At 37.3% G+C, this 25,757-nt stretch overlaps 1 protein-coding gene across 10 annotated transcripts in view; it reads right to left on the bottom strand.

The window, feature by feature from the left end:
- UTRN (utrophin) overlaps positions 1–25,757 on the bottom strand; it is a 497,949-nt gene that overhangs the window by 333,314 nt on the left and 138,878 nt on the right. For all 10 annotated transcript variants that reach the window (XM_072826596.1, XM_072826601.1, XM_072826576.1 and 7 more), the window contains 9 exons: positions 23,897–24,004; positions 23,431–23,610; positions 22,393–22,562; positions 18,163–18,286; positions 14,947–15,034; positions 9,404–9,645; positions 9,061–9,241; positions 6,525–6,670; positions 5,644–5,856 (listed from right to left, as the gene is read on the bottom strand). In XM_072826596.1, coding sequence (XP_072682697.1) covers positions 5,644–5,856; positions 6,525–6,670; positions 9,061–9,241; positions 9,404–9,645; positions 14,947–15,034; positions 18,163–18,286; positions 22,393–22,562; positions 23,431–23,610; positions 23,897–24,004 — 1,452 coding nt within the window. The remainder of the gene's footprint in view (positions 1–5,643; positions 5,857–6,524; positions 6,671–9,060; positions 9,242–9,403; positions 9,646–14,946; positions 15,035–18,162; positions 18,287–22,392; positions 22,563–23,430; positions 23,611–23,896; positions 24,005–25,757) is intronic.

Below are 25,757 nucleotides of genomic sequence, written 5' to 3'. Positions count from 1 at the left end.
CTCTATGGGAGTCTGAACACAGCAGGGAGAGGCTATCGAAACGGTGATAAACATAAGACAGAGTTTTGTGTGGGCCTCATGAATTGTTTCACAATTTGCAGTTATACCACATCACAGATCTTGAGGAAGAAAAAAGAAGCAACAAACAATACAAAACACCCATAGCTCCCAAATGCAAAGATACCATTACTGGTGATGAGAGATATACAACCAGCCTCCTAAAAGTTTATAATATTTAATCCCCATAATTCATAAAAAAATCAAGTAAAATCAATAATGAAAATATTAATATTCATGTATTTTTAAATGTTTTGCTGCCTGGAAGGAGTGGGAGGATTTTCTGTGAAGTAGTTTTTAAAATACCAATTAACATTTTAATTCCTAAGTACAGGAACTGAGGTCATTACTTTGGCATGGTATAGATAAAAAAAGAATTTAAGAACTTATAACACTGAATATGAATACGCAGGCCAAATCTCCAACTGTACAGAGAAACCAGCCATGAAGACAAAGGAAATAGAGGCAGATGAAAAAAACCCTATTTGCCAACAAGTAACAGAAAACTAAAATTTGCACACCAACAAACAAAAAGATGTTTTTATAAGTACCGTAGAATGGCAGGAAAAAGTAAGCACGTAGCTATGAAATACTTTCGAAGCTGAAGTATGCTGTGCCAATGAAAGGCACCATCATTAGCAGTACTGGGATTCACACTCCAAGCTCATATATTTGTGTGCTATTTAAATATCCCTCATGAAAATAAATAAATAAATAAATAAATAAATAAATAAATAAATAAATAACCAACCCACCCTCATGGAGCTCCAACATCATTCATTTCTATTAGGTGAAAAAAATTATTAGAATTGGTAACATTCATGAGCTTTTCTATTGGACTGGAATCTGTTAACCCCCAGAAAGTTCCCCTTTTTTTAATCTAGTGATTCAACACTTCCATACATCACCCCCTGCTCATCCCAAGTGCCCTCCTTCATCCCTATCACCTATTTCACCCATCTCCTCACCCCTCTCCCCTCTGGTGGCCATCAGTTTGCACTCTACAATTGGTTTGTCTCTTTTTCTCTTTGCTCATTTGGTTTTTTTCTTAAATTCCAGTGAAATCATATGGTATTTGTCTTTCTCTGACTTATTTTGCTTAGCATTATACTCTCTCACTCCATCCATGTCATTGCAAATAGCAAGATTTCATTCTTTTTATGGCTATGTAATACTCCACTGTGTGTATGTGCGTGTGTGTGTGTATTTGTGTGTATTCACACATCTTCTTTACCCAGTTATCAGTCAATGGACACTTGGACTGCTTCCATATCTTGTCTATTGTAAATAATGCTACTATAAACACCAGAGTACATTATCTCTTTGCATTAGTATTTTTGTATTCTTTGGGTAAATACCCAGTAATGCAATTGCTGGGTCATAGAGTAGTTTTACTTCTAACTTTTTAAGGAAACTCCCATTTTGTTTTCCACGGTGGCTGCACTGGTTTGCATTCCCACCAACAGTGCACAGTGCTCCCTTTTCTCTACATCATCTCATCACCTTGTGTTGTTGTGTTGTTGAGCGCAGCCATTCTAACAGGTGTGTGAGGTGATATCTCATTGCAGTTTTCATTTGCATTTCCCTGATGTAAGTGATGTTAATAATCTGTTCATGTGTCTGTTGGCCATCTGGATGACTTCTTGGGAGAGAAGTCTGTTCATATCTTCTTCCATTTTTAATTGGATTATTCATTTTTGGGGTGTTGAGTTTTTAAGTTTATGTATTTCCTATAATAACATTTTATCATATATGTCATTTGCAAACATCTTTTCCCATTCCATAGTTTGCCTTTTAGTTTTGTTGATGGTTTCCTTTGCTATGCAAAAAGCTCTTTATTTTGATGTAGTCTCAAAGTTTATTTTTGCTTTTGTTTCCCTAGAAACGTACCTAGAAAGAACTTGCTATACTGATGTCAAAGAGGTTACTGCCTATGTTCTCTTCTAGGATTTTTATGGTTTGAGACCTCACATTTAGGTCTTTAATCCATTTTGAATTTATTTTTGTGTATGGTGTAAGCAAGTGGTCCAGTTTCGTTCTTTTGCATGTTGTCCAGTTTTCCCAACACCGTTTGTTGAAGAAATGGTCTTTTTCCCATAGCATATTCTTTTCTGCCTTGTTGAGGATTAACTGATCATAAGTAATTGTGAGTTTATTTCTGGGCTTTCTACTCTGTGCCACTGATCTATGTGTCTATTTTCATGTCACATGACGATATTTGTTATTTAACCTGAAGTCCAGAATTGTGATACCTTCAGCTTTGCTTTTCTTTTTTAAGATTGCTTTGCTATTCAGGGTCTTTTGTGATTCCATACAAATATTAGATTTGTTTGTTCTAGTTCTGTGAAAACCACTGTTGTAATTTTGATAGGGACCACATTAAATGTGTAGGTTGCTTTGGGCAGTATAGACATTTTGACAAAATTTTTCTTTAAATCCATGAGCATGGAACGTCTTCCCATTTCTTTGTGTCTTCTTGGGACCCATTATTAATATTAGATGCCTTCAGGAAAGGAAATGGTGGGATCCCTGGGTGGCGCAGCGGTTTAGCGCCTGCCTTTGGCCCAGGGCGCGATCCTGGAGACCCGGGATCAAGTCCCACGTCGGGCTCCTGGTGCATGGAGGCTGCTTCTCCCTCTGCCTATGTCTCTGCCTCTCTCTCTCTTTCTCTCTGTGTGACTATCATAAATAAATAAAAAAATTTAAAAAAAAAAAAAAAGGAAAGGAAATGGTATTGGGGGGAGGGGCAGGGAAGTCTAAATGTTCACTCTAATACTTCTCTATTATTCAATTTCTTCACAACAACCAGCCTCTATGTATTAGTTATATAGTTAAAAATGCATTTTAAAAATAAACAAATCAATCACTTTTCTCCTAAGAAACATCATCCTAAACCAACACACTGAATCAAAAACCTACTGTGGGGATCCCTGGGTGGCGCAGTGGTTTGGCGCCTGCCTTTGGCCCAGGGCGTGATCCTGGAGACCTGGGATCGAATCCCACGTCGGGCTACCGGTGCATGGAGCCTGCTTCTCCCTCTGCCTGTGTCTCTGTCTCTGTCTCTCTCTCTGTGTGACTATCATAAATAAATTAAAAAAAAAAAAAACCTACTGTGCTTCATGCCTTAAAGACAAATAGAACTTAAATGGCTAGAAAACTGTACATCAGGTCACTGAAGGGAAACAATGCTAACCTCTAAAGAATATTTATTTGTAACTAGCTTTGGTGAAAAATTAAGGTTTCCTAAGTGAATTGTAAGTAGTTAAGTAACAAGCAATGCCTTCAAAGCAAAGCAAATAAAGGAGTAAAAGTTTTCTTTATAATAAAAAAAAACATATGTCAATAAAGAAGTTGCACAGTTAGGAAATACACACAGACTATCAACAATCTTGTAGTTAAAAAATAAAGAAAGAATAGCTGGACATTATCAATCTGCTACTGTGATTACAAAAAAATTTAAATATTGGTTATTTATCATGGAATGAATTTGGCATATATTCCAACTGGCCACTCTAAGTGCCTGGGTTTGCTACATTAGTATAACAACCCACTAAAGCCTAAGGCTGGATTACTATAGCCACAGGACTCTCTTTTGTGTTTTGGAACACTCTTTATTCTCTTTAAATTTCATATTTTAAAAAAATTCCATATTTAAATACTGGCACACACTTAGCTAACCCCAAAATACACTTCTGAGAGTCAAAAGATTAATAACCTTTGGGTTAATCTTCACCCGTAAATTTCTCTTAACTACATCTTAGATTTAAATTGAAAACAAAGCACTGCTCTTTTGAAAAGATGAGAAATATTTAATCGAATATTGCTCCACCTTCACACTATTGACATTTAGGGTCAGAAAAGTCTTTTGTTGTGGGGGAGGTCTTATGCATTAGCTGTGACTCTGGCCTCTACCCATGAGAAGCCAATAGCATACCCCCTTCCCTCCACAGTTGTGACAACCAAAAAACATCTCCGAACATTAACAAATGTCCTGGAGGGGGGTGTGGGGTGGGGTGGGGTGGAGGGGTAGGGGTGGCAAAATCACCCCTGGCTGAGAACCACTGGTAACAAGTGCTTGGACCATAACCACAAATTTTACGATCATGAATAAGAGTAATTATGGTTTTTGAAGTTGGGAAAAACTACACCTGAAGACACATAAGGGGAAGTGGATCGGCTCACACAAATTAAATGATTCAAAAATACTAAGCAACACATAACACACCCCTCTTCAAAAATCAAGCTTTATTCTAAGGAGATCTCAGTTTTGGTAGAGAACTGCAGTTGGCACTTAGGAAAAAAAAAGTTCCTTCTACTAGCACCACACACACACACACACACACACACACACACACAGAAATGTCACCATCTTTATTTTCCTGGTCATTCACTACAACTGTCCAATGGGGCAAAAAGTCTCCCTCTAATTTTAGCAGTCACCATGCTCCACTTGTCTCATCTTTCTTGATATCTTCACACGGATCTGTACAGTCTACCCACCCCTCTCCTACCACATGTTCCCTGATTTTGATTTTTAAAACATCATTTTCATGAATTTTGTCTTCATTCTCAATCTTTTCACTTTTTTAACATCATCCTTTACACAAACTCTCATGTATATATGAAATACATATATCTATATAAAGTCTCATCTAATCTCTTAGAATCTAAATCCAAATATATACATAACATTATATTAGCTATTAATTAATGTTGGATATATATACATATCCAAATTTAAATCTCCTATTACTAATTTCATTTCATTCACTGAAAAATATTTCTTGAGTGCCTTCTCTTTGCCAGGCATGAAACCAAAAGTCTATCATGAGATACAACACAAAATACCAAAGTAAGGAGAGACCAGGAAAATAGGGCAAAGAGTCCGATTGATTCATTCTTCCTCCCAACCTTTCCTAGGAGAAAACCAGACAATTTGCTCAAGACCACTTCTCCATATTCCTCACAGGTGAAATGTTAAAATCTTAGCTTATCTGAAATTGACTTTTATTACTTTCTCCTTACTTTCTAACCTTTGTTCTTTCGTCTGGAACTTTATCACTGTTTCATCCGTGGGCATTTTCAGATGTAGCAAAGGATCCTACTTCTGACTTTCATGTTCCTCAAATGACCTGCTTTCCCAATTGGACACTGTTTATCGATGGTCTAGTTCAGATTTTTATCTCCAAATGTCTAAAGTCTTCAAACACCAGCTTCAAGGACTCAGCCGTCTGCTACTACCTGGGCAATTTTACCACTCCGACAAAGTTCCCCTGCAATCTAATCACCAGTCTGAATATCACGCAAACTCTGCATCCCTGAAACATTACTTTGACCAGTTTTAAGTAATTTTCTCTTATCTTCAAGATCCAGTTCACCTCTACAAATAAGCCCATTTGCAAAGAAAAAGCAAATAAGTGTGTTTTCCAGCACATCAAAAGCAAGTTAGAAATCCCAACTTACACACATAATAAATATGGGAAATGAAAGAATGAAAAATATCCAAATAATAGACACTAGAGTCTTATTTGATAAATTACCACTTTGTTCTCTAATAAACTTACACACCATTAGCTCTGGATTTACCTCAAAAGCTCTGAGTTTGGAGGTAATTTCTTCAAGCAAATGCAGATCTTTGGAAACCTTGACCTTTAGTTTATTCCACTTTCCCTGAACATCATCAAATTCTTGCTTATACATTTTTTCTACATCTGGAGAAACAGTTTTCTCCAAAGCCTTTGTTTCTTCTGCAAGTGTATATAATGTAGGTCTCTGATTCTCAAGGATTTCATCAAGGGCCTGGAAAAAAATTTTAAAGATTAAAAATATGCACAATAATTTGTCTGTACAGACGTAATAATATGGGCTATAAAAAGCCTGTCACTTTTTAAAAAGTATTCAATTAAAAAAGAATTGTACAAAAATCATGAAAAAAATACACATAACCAAAAAAAGTTAAAGCTTTCCCTTCATGAGTTGTGTGTGGGCCAGAAATAATATATTCTCTACACTAAAATCCAGTAAAACAATGCACTCAGTGAGGATCAAGTGTGTGCAGGGCTCAATGGCTGATCTGTTTTGTATGATGAAATAATGCAGAGTCATATATCCTAAATAACCAGATAAGCATTTTTATTCAACACAGAAGAAAGAACACATCAATTCCAGTGATATTCATTTTATTAAAGATATTTTAGCAGATTATGAACAGGTTGGGAATTCTAGACTAATTACAGTAGAAGGAGAAAATACACTTTTATTCTATTAGTGGTATTCAATAAGTATCTCTTCTTTTAGCCAAGGTACTACATTATTGTAACTAACCTTTAAACTATAAGGAACTTTTGACCAATTTTGACCAAAAATGACTACTATTTTTTAAATAGCTGGAAAAAAACATTTCAAAATAAGTGACAGGAGGTATTTAAAATGACACCAGACTTCTAAGACCTAAAAATATATATTACCTTTTTTTCCTGAAGGGCCTTCTCCAACTTTGTAAGATCATTCAAGACATTCAAAGATGTCTGGGCCTTACTTTCTGAATCATTCAGTGTATTTTTCAGTGTTTTCAATGTTTCCAAATATGCACGTCCAGGTTGGCTCTTCAGTTCTGTTTATTTAAAAATACTTACTTTTAGAAAATAATTTTAGGAACCTTATATTATTATATACATACCATTAATCTTCTCTATATAAGTGAATCTTAATACCTAATAAGTTAAACTCCACAATTAAAAGTTAGAAGGGCCTCTGTTAGCTGCTATGACAAATCATTCCATTGGCATTTCTGAGAGTCAGACAGTGACTTCATTCCTGGGGGTTGATGTTTGAAATATTAACTAACTCACTATCATTTTTTCTTTATTTGAAAAATGATGATGAGACATGATGAAATGTCTCTCTAAAAATCGTACTACAATGTTTCTTTTGTCTCATATAATCTCCTTTTCCCTAGTAGCTACACAAAGAATAAAAGAAAACCAGGATCCCCCCAACCAGTCTTCCTCTGAGCTCAAGTGGGTAGACAAACCGCCATTTACAGAGTGGTGGGCATTTCCAGAAAGCCACAGCCCAGCTATGGCAGGTCCTATGAGAGGTACTGACTGCAGAAGGCAGTTGGAATGTGTGTGTCTCTATCATTAAGGTAAAAATCACAAACAAGCAACACTTGTGTGGAAAGGAAGTAAGATGATCTGGAATACAAAGATGTGAGACCAACGAGAAGCAAACGTTAAGAAATTAGCAGCATTAGTCACAACCACCAAATGCCCTCGACAAAGGGATGGAGAAATAAAATGCAGTAGACTACATACAATAGAATATTATTCATCCTTAAAAAGGAAGGAAATTCTGACAACATGCTGCCCACATAGATGAACTTTGAGGACGTTACACTAAGTCACAAATAAAAAGTGCTGCATGATTCCACCTATATGAGGTATCTAGAAGAGTCAAACTCATGGGAACAGAAAGTAGAATGGTGGTTGCCAAGGGCTGGAGGAAGGAGGAAGTGAAGAGCTGTTGTTTAATAGGTACAGAGTTTCACTTTCACAAGATGAAAAACTTCTGGAGAGCAGTTGCACATATATTTAACACTACTGCACTCTACACTTTAAAATGGTTACAATATGGGGTGCCTGGCGGGCTCAGTTGGAGAAGAATGCGACTCTTGATCTTGTGATCGTGAGTTTGAGCCTCCTGCTGGGTGTAGAGATTACTTAAGTAATAAACTTTAAAAAATAAATAAAGCAATGGTTAAAATAATAAATTTTATGTTATACATATTTTACCACAATTAAAAAAACAAAAAAAAATAGATTTTGAACTTTTTTTTCAGTTTCAGGTTGGGAACTGTGTTGTAATGTTAAATAGATGTTTCAGTGTACTGCTTTTTCAATTTACTATTACAAAATATACTTTTGTTTTTGACAAGGATCGATATGAAGGCATGTTTTATAAGAGTAAATTTGAAAAGCAATACTCTCAAACATTTATTTTACACCTTAGGGTAACTAAATTCAATGAACAAAAAAGCATGGTGTCCAAAACCCTTTCCAGAAGAAAGACATGACATATTTGCTTATCACGTACACATATAGATTCCTACAAGTTATTACACAATCTACATTTGTTACAAGAAGGGTATGGTTCAACATACAGCTTTTTAACATGCATTACCCATAACATTACATAATACAACACAATTCCTGACTTATATGATAGGTAAGGACAAAAAAAAAAAAAAACCCAGAACATATGAGAAATGAGCTCTCAAAACAGTTAACAGTTAACTTGCCAAACTCAGGTTTATTCCAAAAGTAAAAATTCTTTAAAATTTTTCAGACATTGAGGGGCGCCTGGGTGGCTTAGTCAGTTAGGCATCTGAATCTTGATGTTAGCTCAGGTCATGATCTCAGGGTTGTAAGATCAAGCCCCACATTGAGCCCAGCATGGAACGTACTTAAGATATTCTCTCTCTGTCTCCCCCCGCCAGCCCCTCCCTCCCTCTAATAAGTAAGTAAATAAATAAATACATAAATAATTTCAGACTCTGAAAGATAAACATAATTTCTTTTCTAAGAGGAAAAGGTATTGCCAAAACCTGAACCATTCTGAGCAAACAGAAGTGATCATTCTTTTTAGCCCTACTAGTATTGATATTAGCCGGCCTCCTTCAATAAAAGGGAAGAACAGCACCCTCTAAAAAAACTCCTTAAAAATTATTATATCCTTTAAAAAAATTATTATGTCCTAGTAGCATGATTTTAGAGCAGGTGAAAGCTGTTTGTACTTTTCTAAAGAAGTGTGAATCCACGGAATATTAAGAATATACTTTAAGACCCCGAACAGTAGCAGGCACAGAGGAAAACAAAATGTGGCTGGTGCAAAACAAGCAAGTGTGCTCTTTGTCTAAATATCAAGGGTAATTTTTTAATTACAGCAAACTGAGAGAGAAGATAGTAGAGTCATCTAATAAGAAAGCCAAAAGAATGGGTTTACCATTCTCCAGCTGTTGCTGACGATGCTCTAACTCCTGTCGCACAGCTTGGTAACGGCCCAGAAGGCTCTCGAAGCCCTGCTGGACAAAATCTGGAGCCAAAGGCCGAGACTTCAGAGCTAAGCAATAGGCACGCGCCATTTCAATCTTGGGGTGGAGGCCCAGGAGATCTGTCAACTCCCGCTACAAAAGAGAAAATTGGGTCACGGAACTCATTGAAGATAACTATCCTCACAGAAAGTTAATCAGAGCAGCATTAACCTAAAGTTCATAATAAAAGTAGCATTCTTTAAATACAGGACTAGGCAGAGAATGCTTTCATGTTCTGGATGATTCTTTCTTTACCTGACAGGAGTCCTTCAAACTTGGCAAGGGCCGCTGAGGAGCTTCTAAAAAGGGAGTGTGTTTTACCCACTCCTCCTTTGTCTTTACGATCTTTTCGAGATCATCAAGCTGCTTAAAGTAAGCATTTATATCTTCCTGTAGCTGAATTTTTCTTGCCAGATCTTCCAAATGCTGTGATATATCCTTCCATTCTGAGAACACCTTCTCCAGAACATTTTTTATTTCTTCTGTAGGAATACCCTCTATGCAGACATAAAAAATAAGCAGACACTACATATGTTATTATAAAACTTGTTTTGAATTTGTTATAAACATTCTAGCCTATTCAAAATAATGAGGTGATGTCACATATAATGATCACTTCCTTAAGTCCCTTCTAACATAACAACAAAATTATAATGATGCCGTTAAGAATAACTATGCTTCATTCTCTGGCTGAGATGGGAGAGGGGGAGCTTGAAATAGCAATTCAGGAGTAGTACTGCCATCACAAAAGGCACATCAGTGGAGCTGCAACCATGGCTTCTTATATAGAGTATGTGCACTGTATCACTTTGCTAGCTTCTAGACAGAAGCAGGGAAATATAATGAATTATGTAGACTTGTCTGAAGTTCTGAGGTAAGAAGGTAAACCTTCTATCATCACAAAAAAAGACATTTGGCTAAACAATTGAGGAGCTCAAAAGATTCTTTGGTGACCAAACCACAGTGTCATAAGAATTGCAAAATGGATGGCAAGAACTAGTCCATGGAGCAACCTGTTGAGTGTAGGAGCACCTAGCCAGCAGCCAGGCCCAAGAGGTATTAGCAAGCCTATTGGGCATGCCACACATTGACCAGAAAATACGAAAATATCAACACAGTGGTAAGACGATCTACTTCAGAAACACAACAGGGAAAAAAATGCCATTATGTTTATTACTGAAATCTTACAATTTTGTCTCATATATTTGAAAGGTAAAATATGGTCGGAGAAATAATAGTTATATGTAATAATAAGTTTTATCACAGTCCTTCCCTTAATATGAAATACACCAAATCACTGAAAATAACTATGAAAAAGTATAGAAAATCTACAAAGGAATCTTTATCTCCTTAGGAGGGCATGCATGTTGAAAGAATGGGCTTACCATCTTTATTATTTGAGTAGGAGGGGAAAAAAGAATGGTGCTTTGTAAATAGATGCGATTGAAATCAGGGTAATAAGAGCTCTAAGGAATAAAATGGCATGTAAAACAAAAGGTCACTTATGATCCACAGCCGATGCAATTTTTAAAATACTACAACACACTGTATCCACTGAAAATTAGAAATGCAAACATGACACGACATAATCTGAATACACCACCCATGTCAGTTGCTGAGGTTCACTAGCCAGCATCATACAGGTTATAGAATATTAGGCCCAAGCAAATCGTTCACACCACGTCCAAGTTCATTTATCTCTATTAATAGGGTCATAAACAAAACAATTCACCATTTTCCTAACAACCCAACTGAACAATGGTGATCCAGGCTCTGCTTCTGTCAGGTCATTTATATTCTAAGAGGGCAAAAGGTATAACATCAGCCACTTTACATTCATGTCAGGGTAATTTGTGCTAAACAATAAAGAAGGATTAAACTGCTAAAATCTGGGGCCACCTGAGGGCCCAGCAGTTGAGCGTCTGCCTTTAGCTCAGGGTGTGATCCTGGGGTCCTGGGATCAAGTCCTGCATCAGGCTCCTTGCTGGGAGCCTGCTTCTCCCTCTGCCTATGTCTCTGCCTCTCTTTCTGTGTTTCTCATGAATAAATAAATAAAATCTTTAAAAAAAAATGAAAATAAACTGGTAAAATTTTGAGATGGAAAATATCACCACTCATCTAGAAAACAAGGAAGAGGTAGTTATTCACTGATAATACATCACAATTCATTCATTTTGCCTCTTCAAACCAATTCTCAAAATTTAAATCTTCCTTCCTCTAAGCTTAAGATATTGTAAGTTGGATAGACATCAAGTAGTAAGTAAAGCATAATTTTCACATCAAGCAAGGAAAACTATATATTGTCTTTTAAAATAATGGTTTTGCTCCCAGAGATCCTGAGTTATAAATTTTCTATTTCTACAGGATATTCAACTCTTAAATGACTAATCAAAAGCCCAAATCGATAGACTGTCATCTTATTACTAAAAGGAATAAAATATAACATACTCCTGCCACTTACTCTCACCTGACTATATTTTTCAATCTATCACTATTAGAATCTAGGGAAATTTGGGGCAGCCCGGGTAGCTCAGCGGTTTAGCGCCCCCTTCAGCCCAGGGCCTGATCCTGGACCCGGGATCGAGTCCCACATCAGGCTCCCGCATGGAGCCTGCTTCGCCCTCTGCCTGTGTCTCTGCCTCTCTCTCTCTCTCTCTCTCTCTCTCTCTTTCTCTCTCTCCCCCACCCTCTTTCTGTGTCTTAGGAATAAATAAAATCTTTAAAAAAAAAAAAAAGAATCTAGGGAAATTTAAAAAACATAGGACCACTATCAAATTCCATAGGCTAGTCATAGTAAACATCAATTCATAAAGCCATATTATCCAAATGCCTAACTACTCTACTTTATTAGCTCACAATCTCTAGGAAAAAGATAAGGCTGAACCAAGAAAACCGAATAAAACAGCCACAAAAGATAAATGAAACAGAAAATTTCATTGTTTAAAATGTTTCTATGTTTTACAAGATACCACAAAGCAATTCAAATGCACTTGGCAGAAAAGTCCCATCAAATTTCAGTGTGGTATGACTTCTGATGAACTAGTTTGAGGAAATCAGTGACATGATTATTGGAACATTTGTTTTACCAAAGGACTGAGTCACTTATCTACATCCTGACCCAGGCAGGCTCTGGCCAAATTACACTCTTTTAAAAACACCCTCTATGCTAACTATCTGTGTTCTAGGATTTATTTCAAATTGCTTGGGGAAAATGGCCAAGATGAGGGGAGCAGCAAGAGGGACCCAATTGTGCTTTCATTTCTGTTCAACAGTTCTGGTTTATAAGAGCAGTAGGATTAAGAGCACTAAAACCATATGGAGAAAAATAATATACAATACTATAAAATTAGAATAATAGATAAAATGGGAAGACACTGGGGAAGATTTTTAAAATTCATTTTTATTCTCTAACACATAGACACTCTTCAAAAAGCAAGACATTAAACCCAGAACATAAACACCCTATTAAGATCAATACCCCATTGCCATTCCCACCTCATCTTAAATGTGTCTTTTAAAATAAATTAAATTAGGGAGTGCCGGAGTGGTTCAGTCAGTTAAGCAGCTGGCCCCCCCCCTTTTTTTTAAGATCTCATCTATTCATGAGAGACACAAGAAAGAGAGGCAGAGACATAGGCAGAGAGAGAAGCAGGCTCCCCATGGGGAGCCCAATGTGGGACTTGATCTCAGGACTCCGGAATCATGCCCTGAGCCAAAGGCAGACGCTCAACCACTGAGCCACCCAGATGCCCTGCAGCTGGCTCTTCATTTCAGCTCAGGTCATGGTCTTTGGGTCCTAGGATCAAGCCCCCTCTCTCCCACAATCTGGCTGTGTACTCAGCAGGGAGTCTATTTCAGGATTGTCTTGTTCCCTCTACCTCTCCTTCTCCCTTCTCTCTCTCTAAAATAATTAAGTTAATCTTTAAAAAAATAAGTACATAAATAAAAATTAGTATCCTCTAATGAATGCATTTCCAGTCCTACCAATGTTCCAAAAACATACAAAATACAAAGGGTTTCCCATGAAATTAAACAAGTCTGCATTACATCACAAAATTCGTTCCTTTACAAAACCATCAATGACATATCCTCTGATATTGCATTTGATATTTTACAAGGAACATTTTCACATGAACTTAGTTTCCAGAGTATATATTTTAGGGGATGCCTTTTCACAATAAGAACACATGCAACAAAAGCTGTACTCTGCTAGTGAAAACCCACTCTATTTATTTAAAAAAAAAAGAAAGAAAGAAAGAAAGAAAGAAAGAAAGAAAGAAAGAAAGAAAGAAAGAAAAAAATTAAGCTATACTAACATCTATGAATTGACACTGGTATTTTTGCATAATTTCCAAATAAATGGACATATATTAGACACACACATATTTTCGTGTATAAGTGTATGTGTGTCCATAGTTTGTATGTGTATATAATTAATTTACATTTTTTTAAATGCAGAGGCAAAAATAATCTAAAGTTTTTAAAAATGTTATTTTGAGGAGGGGTGACTGATCCATCAGACACCAGGGAACTTCCTGGACAGATAGAAATTTTCCATATATTGCTATATGCATACAGGCTGTCAAAACAGCACATTTAGGTTTCATGTATTTCAATGTAAGTAAAATTTACTTTTTATTTTTTTAAAGATTTAATTATTCATTTGAAAGAGAGAGAGAGCTGACAAGTAAGAGTGGGGAAGCAGAGAAAAAGGGTCAAGCAGACTCCCTGCTGAGGGCAGAGCCCAATGACCTGAGCTGAAATCAAGCGTCTGATGCTTAACTGACTGAGCCACCCAGGTGGCCTATAAATTTTATTTTAGAAAACTATAAACAACAATGATAATAATACCCAGGAAGTGGGAAATGAGTAGAAGTATAGATAATTCAAGAATGGCAGGATACCATTAATTACTGAAGCTGGGTAATTGGTACAAAGAGGTTCATTACACTATTCTGTTTGTGCTGTATATATTTACATTTTCCAGAATGAAAAGTTAAAAAAAAAAAAAAGACTGAAAATCACTACACTGAAAATTCTTGTCAAACTAATATTCTGCCTTGGGTGTACATGGCTTTTGTCAAAGAATATTGCAGCAGTCTTCCAAAGCATTTACCATCACTGGAATAAGGAATAGGACTTACAAGAAAGGTCTTTCAGAGCTAGACCAAAGAAAGTTTCATATGTAAAGCTGATAGGAAAAATATTTATCTTTATACAACCCTGAGTAACTGAGGGCTAATGGTAAAGAAAAAAAAAAGTCCTTAAATACAGGTAAAAATTTCAAATACAAGTAACAACTTCATCAAGTTTAACTATAAAAAGATACCTGCACTAAATTAATATACTAATTTGAAAGTGATAAAAATTGAACAACCTTAATGAATTCACTTCAATACAACTTCATTTCCCAAATATTGCCAAAGTAAAATTTTCTGTTGCCACCCCTCTCCAAAAAAATTCCTAATATATAACCCCAAAGGAAGAGATTTTAAAATCTTCCACAACAGTGAATTTCAACTATTCAGCTAAGCTATCAGAGTTTTAGGTTGTCTGACTCTATAAAGCAGAACAACTTCCCTTTTATCTGTTTTATAAAAACTTTAGCATAGGATTTCATTTGAAAAAAAAAAACTGTTACCTAAAAAAAATTTTTGAAAACCACTTGTCTAAAAAAAAGTCTAAACCACTTGTAAAAAAAGAGGTTACAGTGTTAAATGTGTAATTTGTCAAACTGTAAATGTTATTCAATGCTACCATCTAAAAAACATTTTTTTAAAAAAGATCAAGGGTCTCACCTTTCCCCATTTGCTCCAAAAGGACTTGTCCAGTTTGGTTTAATTCATCCAGTCTGGGGCTTCTTTCTGTCTGTTCTTTTTGTAATCCCTGAAAATAAAATCCCAACATAAGAATACTGCAAACTTTCTTCTCAATGAATGCAATGTTCACGCTATTCTAAGTTTCATGGTTCATGCCTTCCTGCATTCCCTTTCAGTGTTATAGTCAAGGTTGACACAGGAGAAATACTACAAGACAAAACTATGCAATTCCAGGCTGCCTTACAAAATTTCAAAGCTGATTAAATTTCAAAAGGCAAATTTAAACAAATAACACAAACACACAAAATTTTGGTGACTTAAAAAAAAAACTTTGATTACTTTTATAAGAAAAAAATTGTACATTTATAGTTCCTATCAAGAGGGAACAATTAAAATTAGTGTTTTAGATCCAGGATATCTATTTACATACATAACCTCAATGTTTATGCCACACAATAAAAATAACAGTTTAGGCAAATTAACTGAATATTCTATAACAGAGATCACTGGACAAAAATTAACATGAAAAATAGAAATATTTTGAGCCTATTATTTGTTGATATTATATTAAGTTTAGGATCTACTGCAGACTTCAACCACAACCATAATTCTTATATAATTTCTAAACTATGACAATCTGCTTTGGGACCCAAACTAAAGCATTTTGTTCCTTATGTTTGAAGAATGGTACTTAATATTTATGTCTCTATAGTTTGATATTCTCAATGTCCCTATATCTCAAAGACAGGGAAGACAAAATCTTTCCAGAACTAGTAAGAAAGGGTTGAACAAAATCACACACACACACGTATGCATGAACACTCAATATCTGATATTTCTCCCATTCCTCAATCCACAACTGATAAAATTAACTACTCAAATAGTGCCCATAAGAGCACAATCAAAACTTCTAGGCATATTATTTCAACCAGACAACCCAGAGAAGAATCCTTCTAACTTCTGTACATAAAAGCACTAGCAAATAAACAATCCTACTTTGAGCTGCACAGCTTTAATGTGACTAATTCACAAAGATTAAGAAATAACAAGAGATTCAAAGAAACACCACTTGTTTTTGTTAAACCAAGTATCAATGCAAAAAGTCACCAACAAACTGAAGAATTATGACCTGTTTTATACAAATTGATTTTTTTGCTACTTTCTGTGGTGATAGATTGAACTGTGGATCCTCCACCCAGGTGAGGCAGCAGTTGGAACAAGGCAGTTCTTCATTAAAACACAATTAAGCTGATCTTTCCCCAATTTGCAAGAAAAATTAGAGATTAAAGTGATAGTTAACTTCTCTTCATGTTACATTTTGCCAACTCTTTTGGCATCCATCTATCACTACTTGTCTAAAACAACAAAATAAATGAACCTACAAATATTAAAGGAAAACGAGTGAACTACCAATCATGCCTTCCAGTAACAAACACAGTGGTTATTTTCATCCCCTCCAATATTATAGTAACAATCTAGGAGTAAAATTGTTTGTAGATAGGATGGAATTTAACTTATTAATATTTTTTGGATAAAGATCACTATAACTTCCAAATCCTCTGCTTTGAGAATAGGGTTGTTAAATGCTCATTATTATCATCTATTGGTTTTTCAGCACTGTAAGAAGCATATGAAATGATGCACCACAGCTGTCCTTTCTGACCTCCTGACTCCCTACTCAGAGGGCTCAGATAATGGTGCTTCCAGGCTAACAACCTCCCACATCCCCCTTTCCACAGCCATCATTCATTCCTTCCTTCCATCAGCCAACAACTTTGCTGAGTGCCGAAAATAGGGGGTTCGATGGGAAATTATCCTCACTTCTAAGCACTCACAGGCAGGCATAGAAACAAATAATGACATAAATGCAATAAGGGCTTTCACCAGGGTATGGTCAAAGCAACATGGAAGTCCAAAGATAAATCACTTAACTCTTCCTAATGAGGCTGAAAGAGGTTTATTGGAGTAGAAGGCTTTTCAACCACACAGCACAAAGGCTTAATAAGGGTCATTCTGAGCATGGAAAACAGCACGTGCTGAAGGTAGAGGATGAGAAAAGAGCAGGATTCAGGAGGGCTGTAAGCTCAGGGCGCATGTCAGGGACATTTCAATTCTGTCCCCGTGGCAGTGGAAAGCCATTAGTTGCAACCACAGGAGCCACCTAATCAGATTTATATTTACAATGCAATGATAAGATAGAAGTCAGTCTGAACTTCTCACCTAAACATATGTCAACCAGGGTCTGACTCCAAACCGCCTCTCCAACCTTAACTCTCCACTACTTTTACACATACACCTAGCACTAAACAGAACAACAACAACAAAAACTATCACAACATACTTGTTCACCTTCATGCCTCTGCTGAGGGGCACCCCTGCCTGCTGTGCCTTCCCATCCAGCTCCAAGCATGTCCCTTCTGATTCTAGCATGATGCTACCTCCCCCTCTGGACTTCACCAGTGAACAGAGATAACTGCCATCCTGGCCTCCTCTCAACCACCATGGTACTACCACTTTCTGGCTTAGATCACTGATATTTATCTACATCTTGTTTTGGAAATGTTCTCCAAACTCTTCACAGACAAACTCCATCATCAACGTAGACCAGATGGACTACAGACGTGCACTAGGTGTTGAAACACTTCATGAAATGATGCACACACACTTAATGAACACCAAAGACATAAGTCACTACAATCTCCTGTCACAATTTACAATAACACACGTGAGGTTCAAAGTTGTAGAGTTAAGATCTCAGACATTTTAACAGTATTTATTTTTTGAATGTGTCTCTTCTCTAAAGAAAACATATCAAAGGGATTTTGAGAATTGAAATAATTTGTTATATTCAGAAAGCAAAATATCTTCAGCATACACAAAGTCATAAATTATTAGGGACTAGATTAAGGTAGATCTAATCAATGTAAAAAATACTAATAACTGGATCACCTTAGAAGTGTTCCTTCCTGTACATCTCAGAGGTTAAGAAAAAAGAGGCAAAAAAATTCTTCCCTCCACACAAGGATCTGAATGCCAGCCAGCTTGACTTATTCAAAATTTACTACAGTGTTCTAACAGCTACCTTCTGGCTACATTTATTTTACAGGAAGCCTTTGGATCCCATCACACCTTTATGTCAACAGCAAATCAAACCCGATGAAATATTTTATTCACTAGGATATTTTTATGTTTTACCTTCAACTTCTTTTTCATTTCTGAAGTCTCTTGCATCTTCTTATACCCTTTTATCTCTGCAGCCTGAATGGCAGTCTTTGATTTCAAAATGCAGTTCAACAGTTCTGCACTTACAGCATCAAACCTGATTTAAGATTCAAATGTTACTATTTGTCATTCCTAACCTTCTATTGTTTCACCGGGTTCAAGATAGAGAGCATGCAAAATACCCACCAGGCACGTGTTCTAAATATTCCTCAAAAAAAGGCAACACAGACATAGAGTAACCACACAAAATCACACAATTACAATTAAAAGTTTGATAAGAGGAATCATATTGTAACGTTAACAAATAGTTTTTTAAATACTTAAATAATTTTTAAACTTTGTAAGAAATCACTTGTATTTTAACAAATAGTTTTTTAAATACTTATATAATTTTTAAACTTTGTAAGAAATCACTTGTATTTTTATAAACTGTAGAAAAGGAAAAAGATTTGATTAGAAAATAACAGAAAAACAGCAGGTACAGATAGTCTTAAAGTTAATGCCTTCTTTACTTTAACACAGTAATTGAGTCCAGCATATGCCAGGCACTTTCTTTTTTTAAGATTTTATTTATTTATTTGAGAGGGGAAGAGATAATGAGAGCAAGCGACAGAGAGCAAGAGCACAACAGTAGTGTGAGGGAGAAGCAGACTCCCTGCTGAGCAGGGAGCCTGTATAGAGCTCCCATTCCAGGACCCTGGGATCATGGATCATGGCTTAAGCTGAAGGCAGACACTCAACCACTGAGCCACCCAGGTGCCCCTGGACCAGGCTCTTGAAACAAAGGTGAATCAGACACAATCCCAGCCCTTATGGAGCTTCTGATCTAGTAGGAGCAATGGAAAGTACCAAGCAATCACAAGAGGTGCTAATTCCAGGAATTCATAGTAATGGCTCCTAATTCAGTCAGGAAGGGATGGCCTCATGGAGCACAACAGCAGCATTATGCACAGGACTTTTCCTTGCAAAGGGAGAACAAAGAAAAGGAGGACCACTCTCTGCACACAGCAAGTGGCTAGGCATGGCTGGAATCGTGAGTACCCAGCAGGGAAGATCAACTGCCCATGTGGCAGAGAGCCACACCAGCCAGTTCCTGGAAGGCCCTGCAAGACTGATTAAGGAGTCTGGGCACAATCGAAGGGCAACAGAGAGCCAGTGAAGGCTTAAAAGCACAGGACTGGCATGATTGTATTTATCTTCTAGTGTTCACTGAGCAGAAAGAATAAAGAGAGGCTAGAACAGCAAATAATAGGCTGCGGTAGTACCAGCAGCCAGAACTGAAACATGACGATAGGAAGGAAAAAGCATGGACAAACCCAAGAAGGCCCTTGGAAACCAGTGAGGAGGGGCAAGAGAGAAGCACTCACAGGTTGTCGGCCACATGCCCGGCCCTTTGCTAAGGGCTTTGCGTGTATTATTAACTCAGGTAATCCTCTCAACAACCCTGAGATGCCTTTACTATTATTATCCCTTTAAATGCAAAAAAAAAAACAAAACAAAAAAAACCAAAACTGAGCTCATGGAGGTTTGAAATGACTGCCCCGGACCATGAAGCTATAGATGGTGGAGCTTGGGTTCAAACCAGGCAATCCATCCTTCTCACCAGTATACTTCCCACAGGCCTTCTCAAAACAACTTCTGGGTAATTTTAGGTACTTTAAGGTAAGTACAGGTTGTCTGATTCTTTTTGGGATACAGCTTAACGTGTTTCTAGTGAATTATGAATATTTGGCTTTTACAGAGCAGGAATGGTCTCAGGTCATGTTAACAGAGATCTCAATTATATGAAAGAGTTGTCCCTCTGGACCTTGAGCTGGTTAAAAAAAAAAAAAAAAAAAAAAAGCCACCAGCAGCACCAAGAGAAGGGGAAATAAACTGCCATTTCTGAAACATGTATTAGAAACTATACTAAGCTGGCATCTGCTCTGACAGCCCATTTTAAGACCAGCCAATAGCTGTTCCTACAGCAGACCGAAACTATTAAAGGGTCTGGAAGACATCTAATAGCCAGCATGGTTAAGGATACTCTACACTGTAGGCCAACATAAATGGAAACATGAAAACCCCTTCCGTACTGATGAGGCACCTACTGAAGAGGGCCCAAAAGCAGAACTAGTATACATGGGTAGATGTGGAGGGGGTGGACTTTGGCTGCCCATAAAACTAACCTTTCTTGGGGATCCCTGGGTGGCGCAGTGGTTTAGCACCTGCCTTTGGCCCAGGGCGCGATCCTGGAGACCCGGGATCGAATCCCACATCGGGCTCCCAGTGCATGGAGCCTGCTTCTCCCTCTGGCTATGTCTCTGCCTCTCTCTCTCTGTGTGTGACTGTCATAAATAAATAAATTTAAAAAAAAAACTAACCTTTCTAATAATGAGATCTCACTGCCTTTTATCATAATGATTTGCATATACACTAGCTCCTATTTGCCCAGGAATTAACTGAAGGAAGTTCTGCATCAATCAAATCATGGACTGGAAGACTGGTACTCACAGCTGGTTGCCCAATCAACACACACTCCCTTCCCCACACTTCTCTCTGCTGTCTAGTCCTCCAGAACACAATTACAGAAGCTAAAAAGGCCAGCCAGCGAGTCTCAACCTCCCATGCATCTAAAGGGCTGGGCAAGTGACTGACTCCTGGCCAGTGAGACCACGGGGGAAGTTAGCCCATGTCTTCCAGGCAGAGTCTTTCTCCCTGATTTAAAATAGGAGAGAGAGAGGGAGAGGGAGAGGGGGAGAGGGAGGTGGAGAGACGGAGAGGGAGAGAGGGAGAGGGAAGAAAAAAGACAAATAAGGGAAAACTGCCCTTCCTACACATATTTCAGGTTATACAAAGATGTTATACCCAGTGCTCCAGCAGGATCTTGGGACCATGAGAGGACAAGCCTGATGGTAAAAGCCAAAGGACCTGGAAAGGCAGGTGGCAGGAGGCCAAACCCCACCATACCCATCAAAATGCCCTGTCTCCAGATTTATTGTAATGTGACTTGATGACCTCACTGTTTAGGTCACTTTTGGTACAGCATTCTGTGTCTTGAAGCAGAACACACTCTCTACAACATGATCGTGTTTAAGGTATTAGAGTTATGCCCCCCCCCCCCAGTCTTTTACAACCTTCCCTGCTTCTGAATGCATGGAGTCAACACTGGAGGGACACACCACCTGGCAGAAAATAAACACTCAGATAAAAGATCTATGGCAATCTGAACATCAGAAGCATCTTCTTCCTGGGCTGCCTTGGCTCCAAAAGCAAAGGCCCCACTGCCGGCGCTTGCACCTTGGAGGTACTCTGGGGGTACAGGGAGATGCTGGTGGGAGACCGAAACACAGCCTTATGATCAAAATGAAAATCATCCAGTAAAATTGGAATCCCACTTCGCCTAACAAAAGCTACATTGGGGAAATCATATCATTTTTATTCGGGCCCAAAATAATTGCCCATTTAGCCAAGCACTGGGATTCTCCCATAAAAGGGAGAGAATAGAAGGGCTGATGTACGGCGCTGCTGCTATAGCCCATGTGAGGTACATTACCGGGCTGTCACACAGCACAGCTCAACAGAGTAGCTGCCATTAGGAAATGTTCAATTTCCATCAGCTGTGATTAGTCCTTTTCTAAAGAGCCTGAGTTTCCTCTGAATCAATAAGACACAAAAAAGACATTTTATGTCAAAGATGGATCTTTAAGACAAACATAAAGAATGTGTTAGTGAATCTGACAAAAGAATTAACAAAGGAAGAAAGAAAATGTGGGTAAGTATGAGGGGGAGGGAGACTACAAAGGAATGACTACCCTGCATTAAGTATTTTTGAATGGCATGAAGAGGTGCAGAGAATAAGGAGCTCTGTCTAAAGCAAAACAGACAAGATTCTCACAGTGAAAGAAAGAATAAATGAGGAATCACAGACAGTCCCATCCTCCCAAGGTAGACAATGGAAAGGAAGAAGGAAGGGTTCTGTCACACAGAACCCAATATGTGTTCCAGATTGAATACAGGATAAATAAAATCACCTGAGACCATTTAGATGCCTAGCCAGAGTGGAGGAGAACACTCAAAAGACTCAGGGGTTTGTTCCGGGTTGAATTTCCATAACAATTACATCTAAAAAAAATTACATCTAAGACTGCATATGATTAGTGATCAGTACAAAAGACATGATGGGCAGTACAATATTTAGAAAATTCCTCTATCTGTTCTCACTTTTTCTTAGCTTCAATATCCACAGGAATCTGTCTCTTCTTTGGGGGAGGAGGAGGAGGCAGTTCTTGCTTAGACCTTTTTGTAGTTACTTGTTCTCTTATGCGAACAGTCTCCAGAAGATCTTTCTGAGGAATTTGGGACATCCCCAGCTTTGCCACAGCCTGAGTCACCTGAAGTATATAAATCAGCCAGATGTTTTAAGGTTTTGTCACAGCTTTATTGAGATATAATTCACATGCCATGTCATTCTCCCTTTGAAAATACACAGTTCAGTAGTTATCATTTTTTTCAGAGTTGTGCAACCATCCATACATTCTCACCACAGAACAGTTTTATCATTTCCTCAAAAGAAACTCCATACCTATTAATAGTCCACCACTCCATCCACTCTCCCCCACCAGGCTCTGGTGACTTCTAATCTACTTACTATCTCTACGGATATGCCTACTTGGGACATTTTGTATAGAAAGAGTTACAGTGCTTTTAATCTTGTGCATGGCTTCTTGTGGTTAATGTAACATTTTCCAGATTCATTCACATTGCAACATGTGTCAGTACTTCATGCTTTTTAACTGCCAAATAATATTCCATTGCATGAATATACCATATTTGTTTATCCATCCATCTATGGGACATTTGGGCGGCTTCACTTTTGCACTATTATAAATGATACTGCTATGAACATCCACGTACAAACCAAAGTTGTACTTTCAATCAATTCACTAATATATTTTTTAAATTAATATGATTATTTATGATTTAAAGATGATTTAATGGATTCATGTCTAAGTGTCATCAGTTTACTAAGAGTTAAATTACTGGATATTAAGGAGTGTGTTGAAGATCTATTAAAATTTACTGCAGAACAGTAAAGATTTTTTATATGTCAATTTTCAATACTATGGTAAGAGAGGTGCAAGAAACCTTCTCTTTACTTTGCAGTTTACCTACTATTCTTTTATTTCATAAAAACTAAAACTAACCTGAATATTTAATTTCTACTTCATGGTACAACATACAATCCAAAGCAAAAAGTACCTGGTTAGAGGAATCTTCTAGTCTCTGAACCAAAGAATCCCATCTCTGAGTTAGTTCCTCTGAGTCACTGTTGATCTTCTTAGATGCCTTGGGATTATCAACTAATTGACCCACATCCTGGCCAATCTCACTTAGCTGATCCAATGCCTGACGTTTCATTTCCATGTCTTCCTTCAAAATCTAGGATTTCAAATATTTATTAGATGATTCCCTCTTAAAAGGACTCTCTCTATATTCCTGCTCCTCAGTCAGGAAATGTAAACATACATTTTATAGTAAAATGTATTGGCCATGCAGTTCACTAACACTAAAACAGAAGAGTCCCGGTTCTAGATCATTACTGGGCAGAATTCTAGTGTTGGGTAATGGGTCATAATCTGTATTCACCAAACTGCATTAACTAATGATATAACACATTAGAATATCACAGGCTGTCAAGACAGATGCTGACACTGACACCACTTACAGCCAATCGTCGGATGCTGATACTTAGTTCCTTTTGGTCTTTGAAGTTGCTCGTCTGGACTTTATTTAAAGCCTCTTCTTTTTCAGTTAGCCAAGCTTTCAACAAGCACTACAAGTAATAACAAAAGTTAGAAAGAAATATATTTGGAGAATCATTGGTAATTCAATTCAATCAAGTCCCCAAATCTCTAACTTTTATGCCAGTTGAGGCCTCACTCTTACCTAGGGTAGGAAGGACTTAAAATAACCAAGGTCGAGGCATGAATGGCCTAGAAATACATCTTTCTTGAATATATTATTCTTCTCAGATTTGCAACAGATCATCCTGACACTAGCCCCAGACCTGGGTAATTAAACCTTATTCTCAGGGAGGTAGGTGGATCTAAAAAGCTAAGTTCAACAACTGTCCAAATCTCCAAAAGAATCATACATCATAACTCTCTCGAGGCAGAAGGTAGCTTGGAAATCGTCCTGTCCCAGACCCTCATTTTAGGGAGTACAGAGAGATAAGCCATTATATATCCAAGATCACTTGGCTAGTTAATGAGAGAATCAGATCAAAGACTCACATCCTAAAGCCAATGGTTTTTCCATAGAATCATTCAGGAAAACCACACTAATGTTCCAGATTCACCAGCAATTGTGATGAGAAGATAAAGTTTAAGGATAGTCCAAAATCAACATAAAGATATTTAAACCTCACTGATCAACATGCAGAAGATGTTTAACAATGTACAAAGATAAACATGAAAGAGGTATGGAAAACCATATGGCTACTTGGGATAATTCTTCCCAAAATATAATATCTGCTGCAAAAGCTCTTTTCTATATAGTTGGAGGGAAAAATCTTGGGTCTGTGTTAGCAGTGGAATCAATTCTTTCTCCAGCTGTTTTATTTATCATTTTATTTAACCACTATTCCTTTCCTGTATATTATGCCAAAAAAATGAAGATTAAGAAATTAAATAGCAAATACAGATCCTGTCCTCAATAGAGTGAAGCTGATAAAATATGTACAGAAATAACTGTGGCAAAAGAAAGTACAAATATCGCAAAACATGTATATAATAGCTTATTTTGTATTTATAATATATAAAAATATGTATTATATAATATAAAATATAGTATTATATAATGGTGTCTGCATTATATTTTAATCTGGTAATTAAATACATACAAACACACACACACACACACACACACATACACACACATTAAATGTTACAGCAATTCTAAAGAAGATGAGATGACTTCCAGTTTCAGGATAGTGGGGGAGAGAGAGGTAGTTTACAGATGATTTCATGTTCCTTGAGGAAGAAGAGAACTCAAAAATAAAATTTAAAATTAAAAAACTGGTAAAAAGACATTCCATAGCAGATATCACACCTTAAAAGCAGAGAGGCTATAAAACAAATGAAATACACTCTTTCAAAAACACGAGAACCAAACAATACCACAAACCACAAGGAATCTGTGATGTGCTGTGCACTGGGAATAGAACAGTGAAAAAAAGAAACAGCACTAATCTCATAGCATTGACAATCTAGGAATGGGTCACAAAGTGGGAATTCAGGGTTTGAACCTAGGTACATGGAAGGAAGGAGGGAAAATTAAAGTTGGAAAAGTAGGTTGGAATCTTTTATGGGATATCCTGCGTGCCACACTTAAAATCAGTCTATCTTGCATAAGGTTGGAACTAATTCTCAGAGCCCATTTCTATTTTTTTCTTAAGATTTTATTTATTTATCCATGAGAGACACAGAGAGAGACAGAGGCAGAGATACAGGCAGAGGAAGTAGCAGGCTCCATGCAGGGAGCCCAATGTGGGCCTTGATACCAGGACCCCAGGATCACGCCCTGGG

The sequence above is a fragment of the Canis lupus genome, chromosome 1 (assembly GCF_048164855.1).
Source record: "Canis lupus baileyi chromosome 1, mCanLup2.hap1, whole genome shotgun sequence".
NCBI classification, from domain to species: Eukaryota; Metazoa; Chordata; class Mammalia; order Carnivora; family Canidae; genus Canis; species Canis lupus.
The sequence above is the reverse complement of the archived record's forward strand: the minus strand, read 5'-3'. Positions and strand labels throughout refer to the sequence as shown.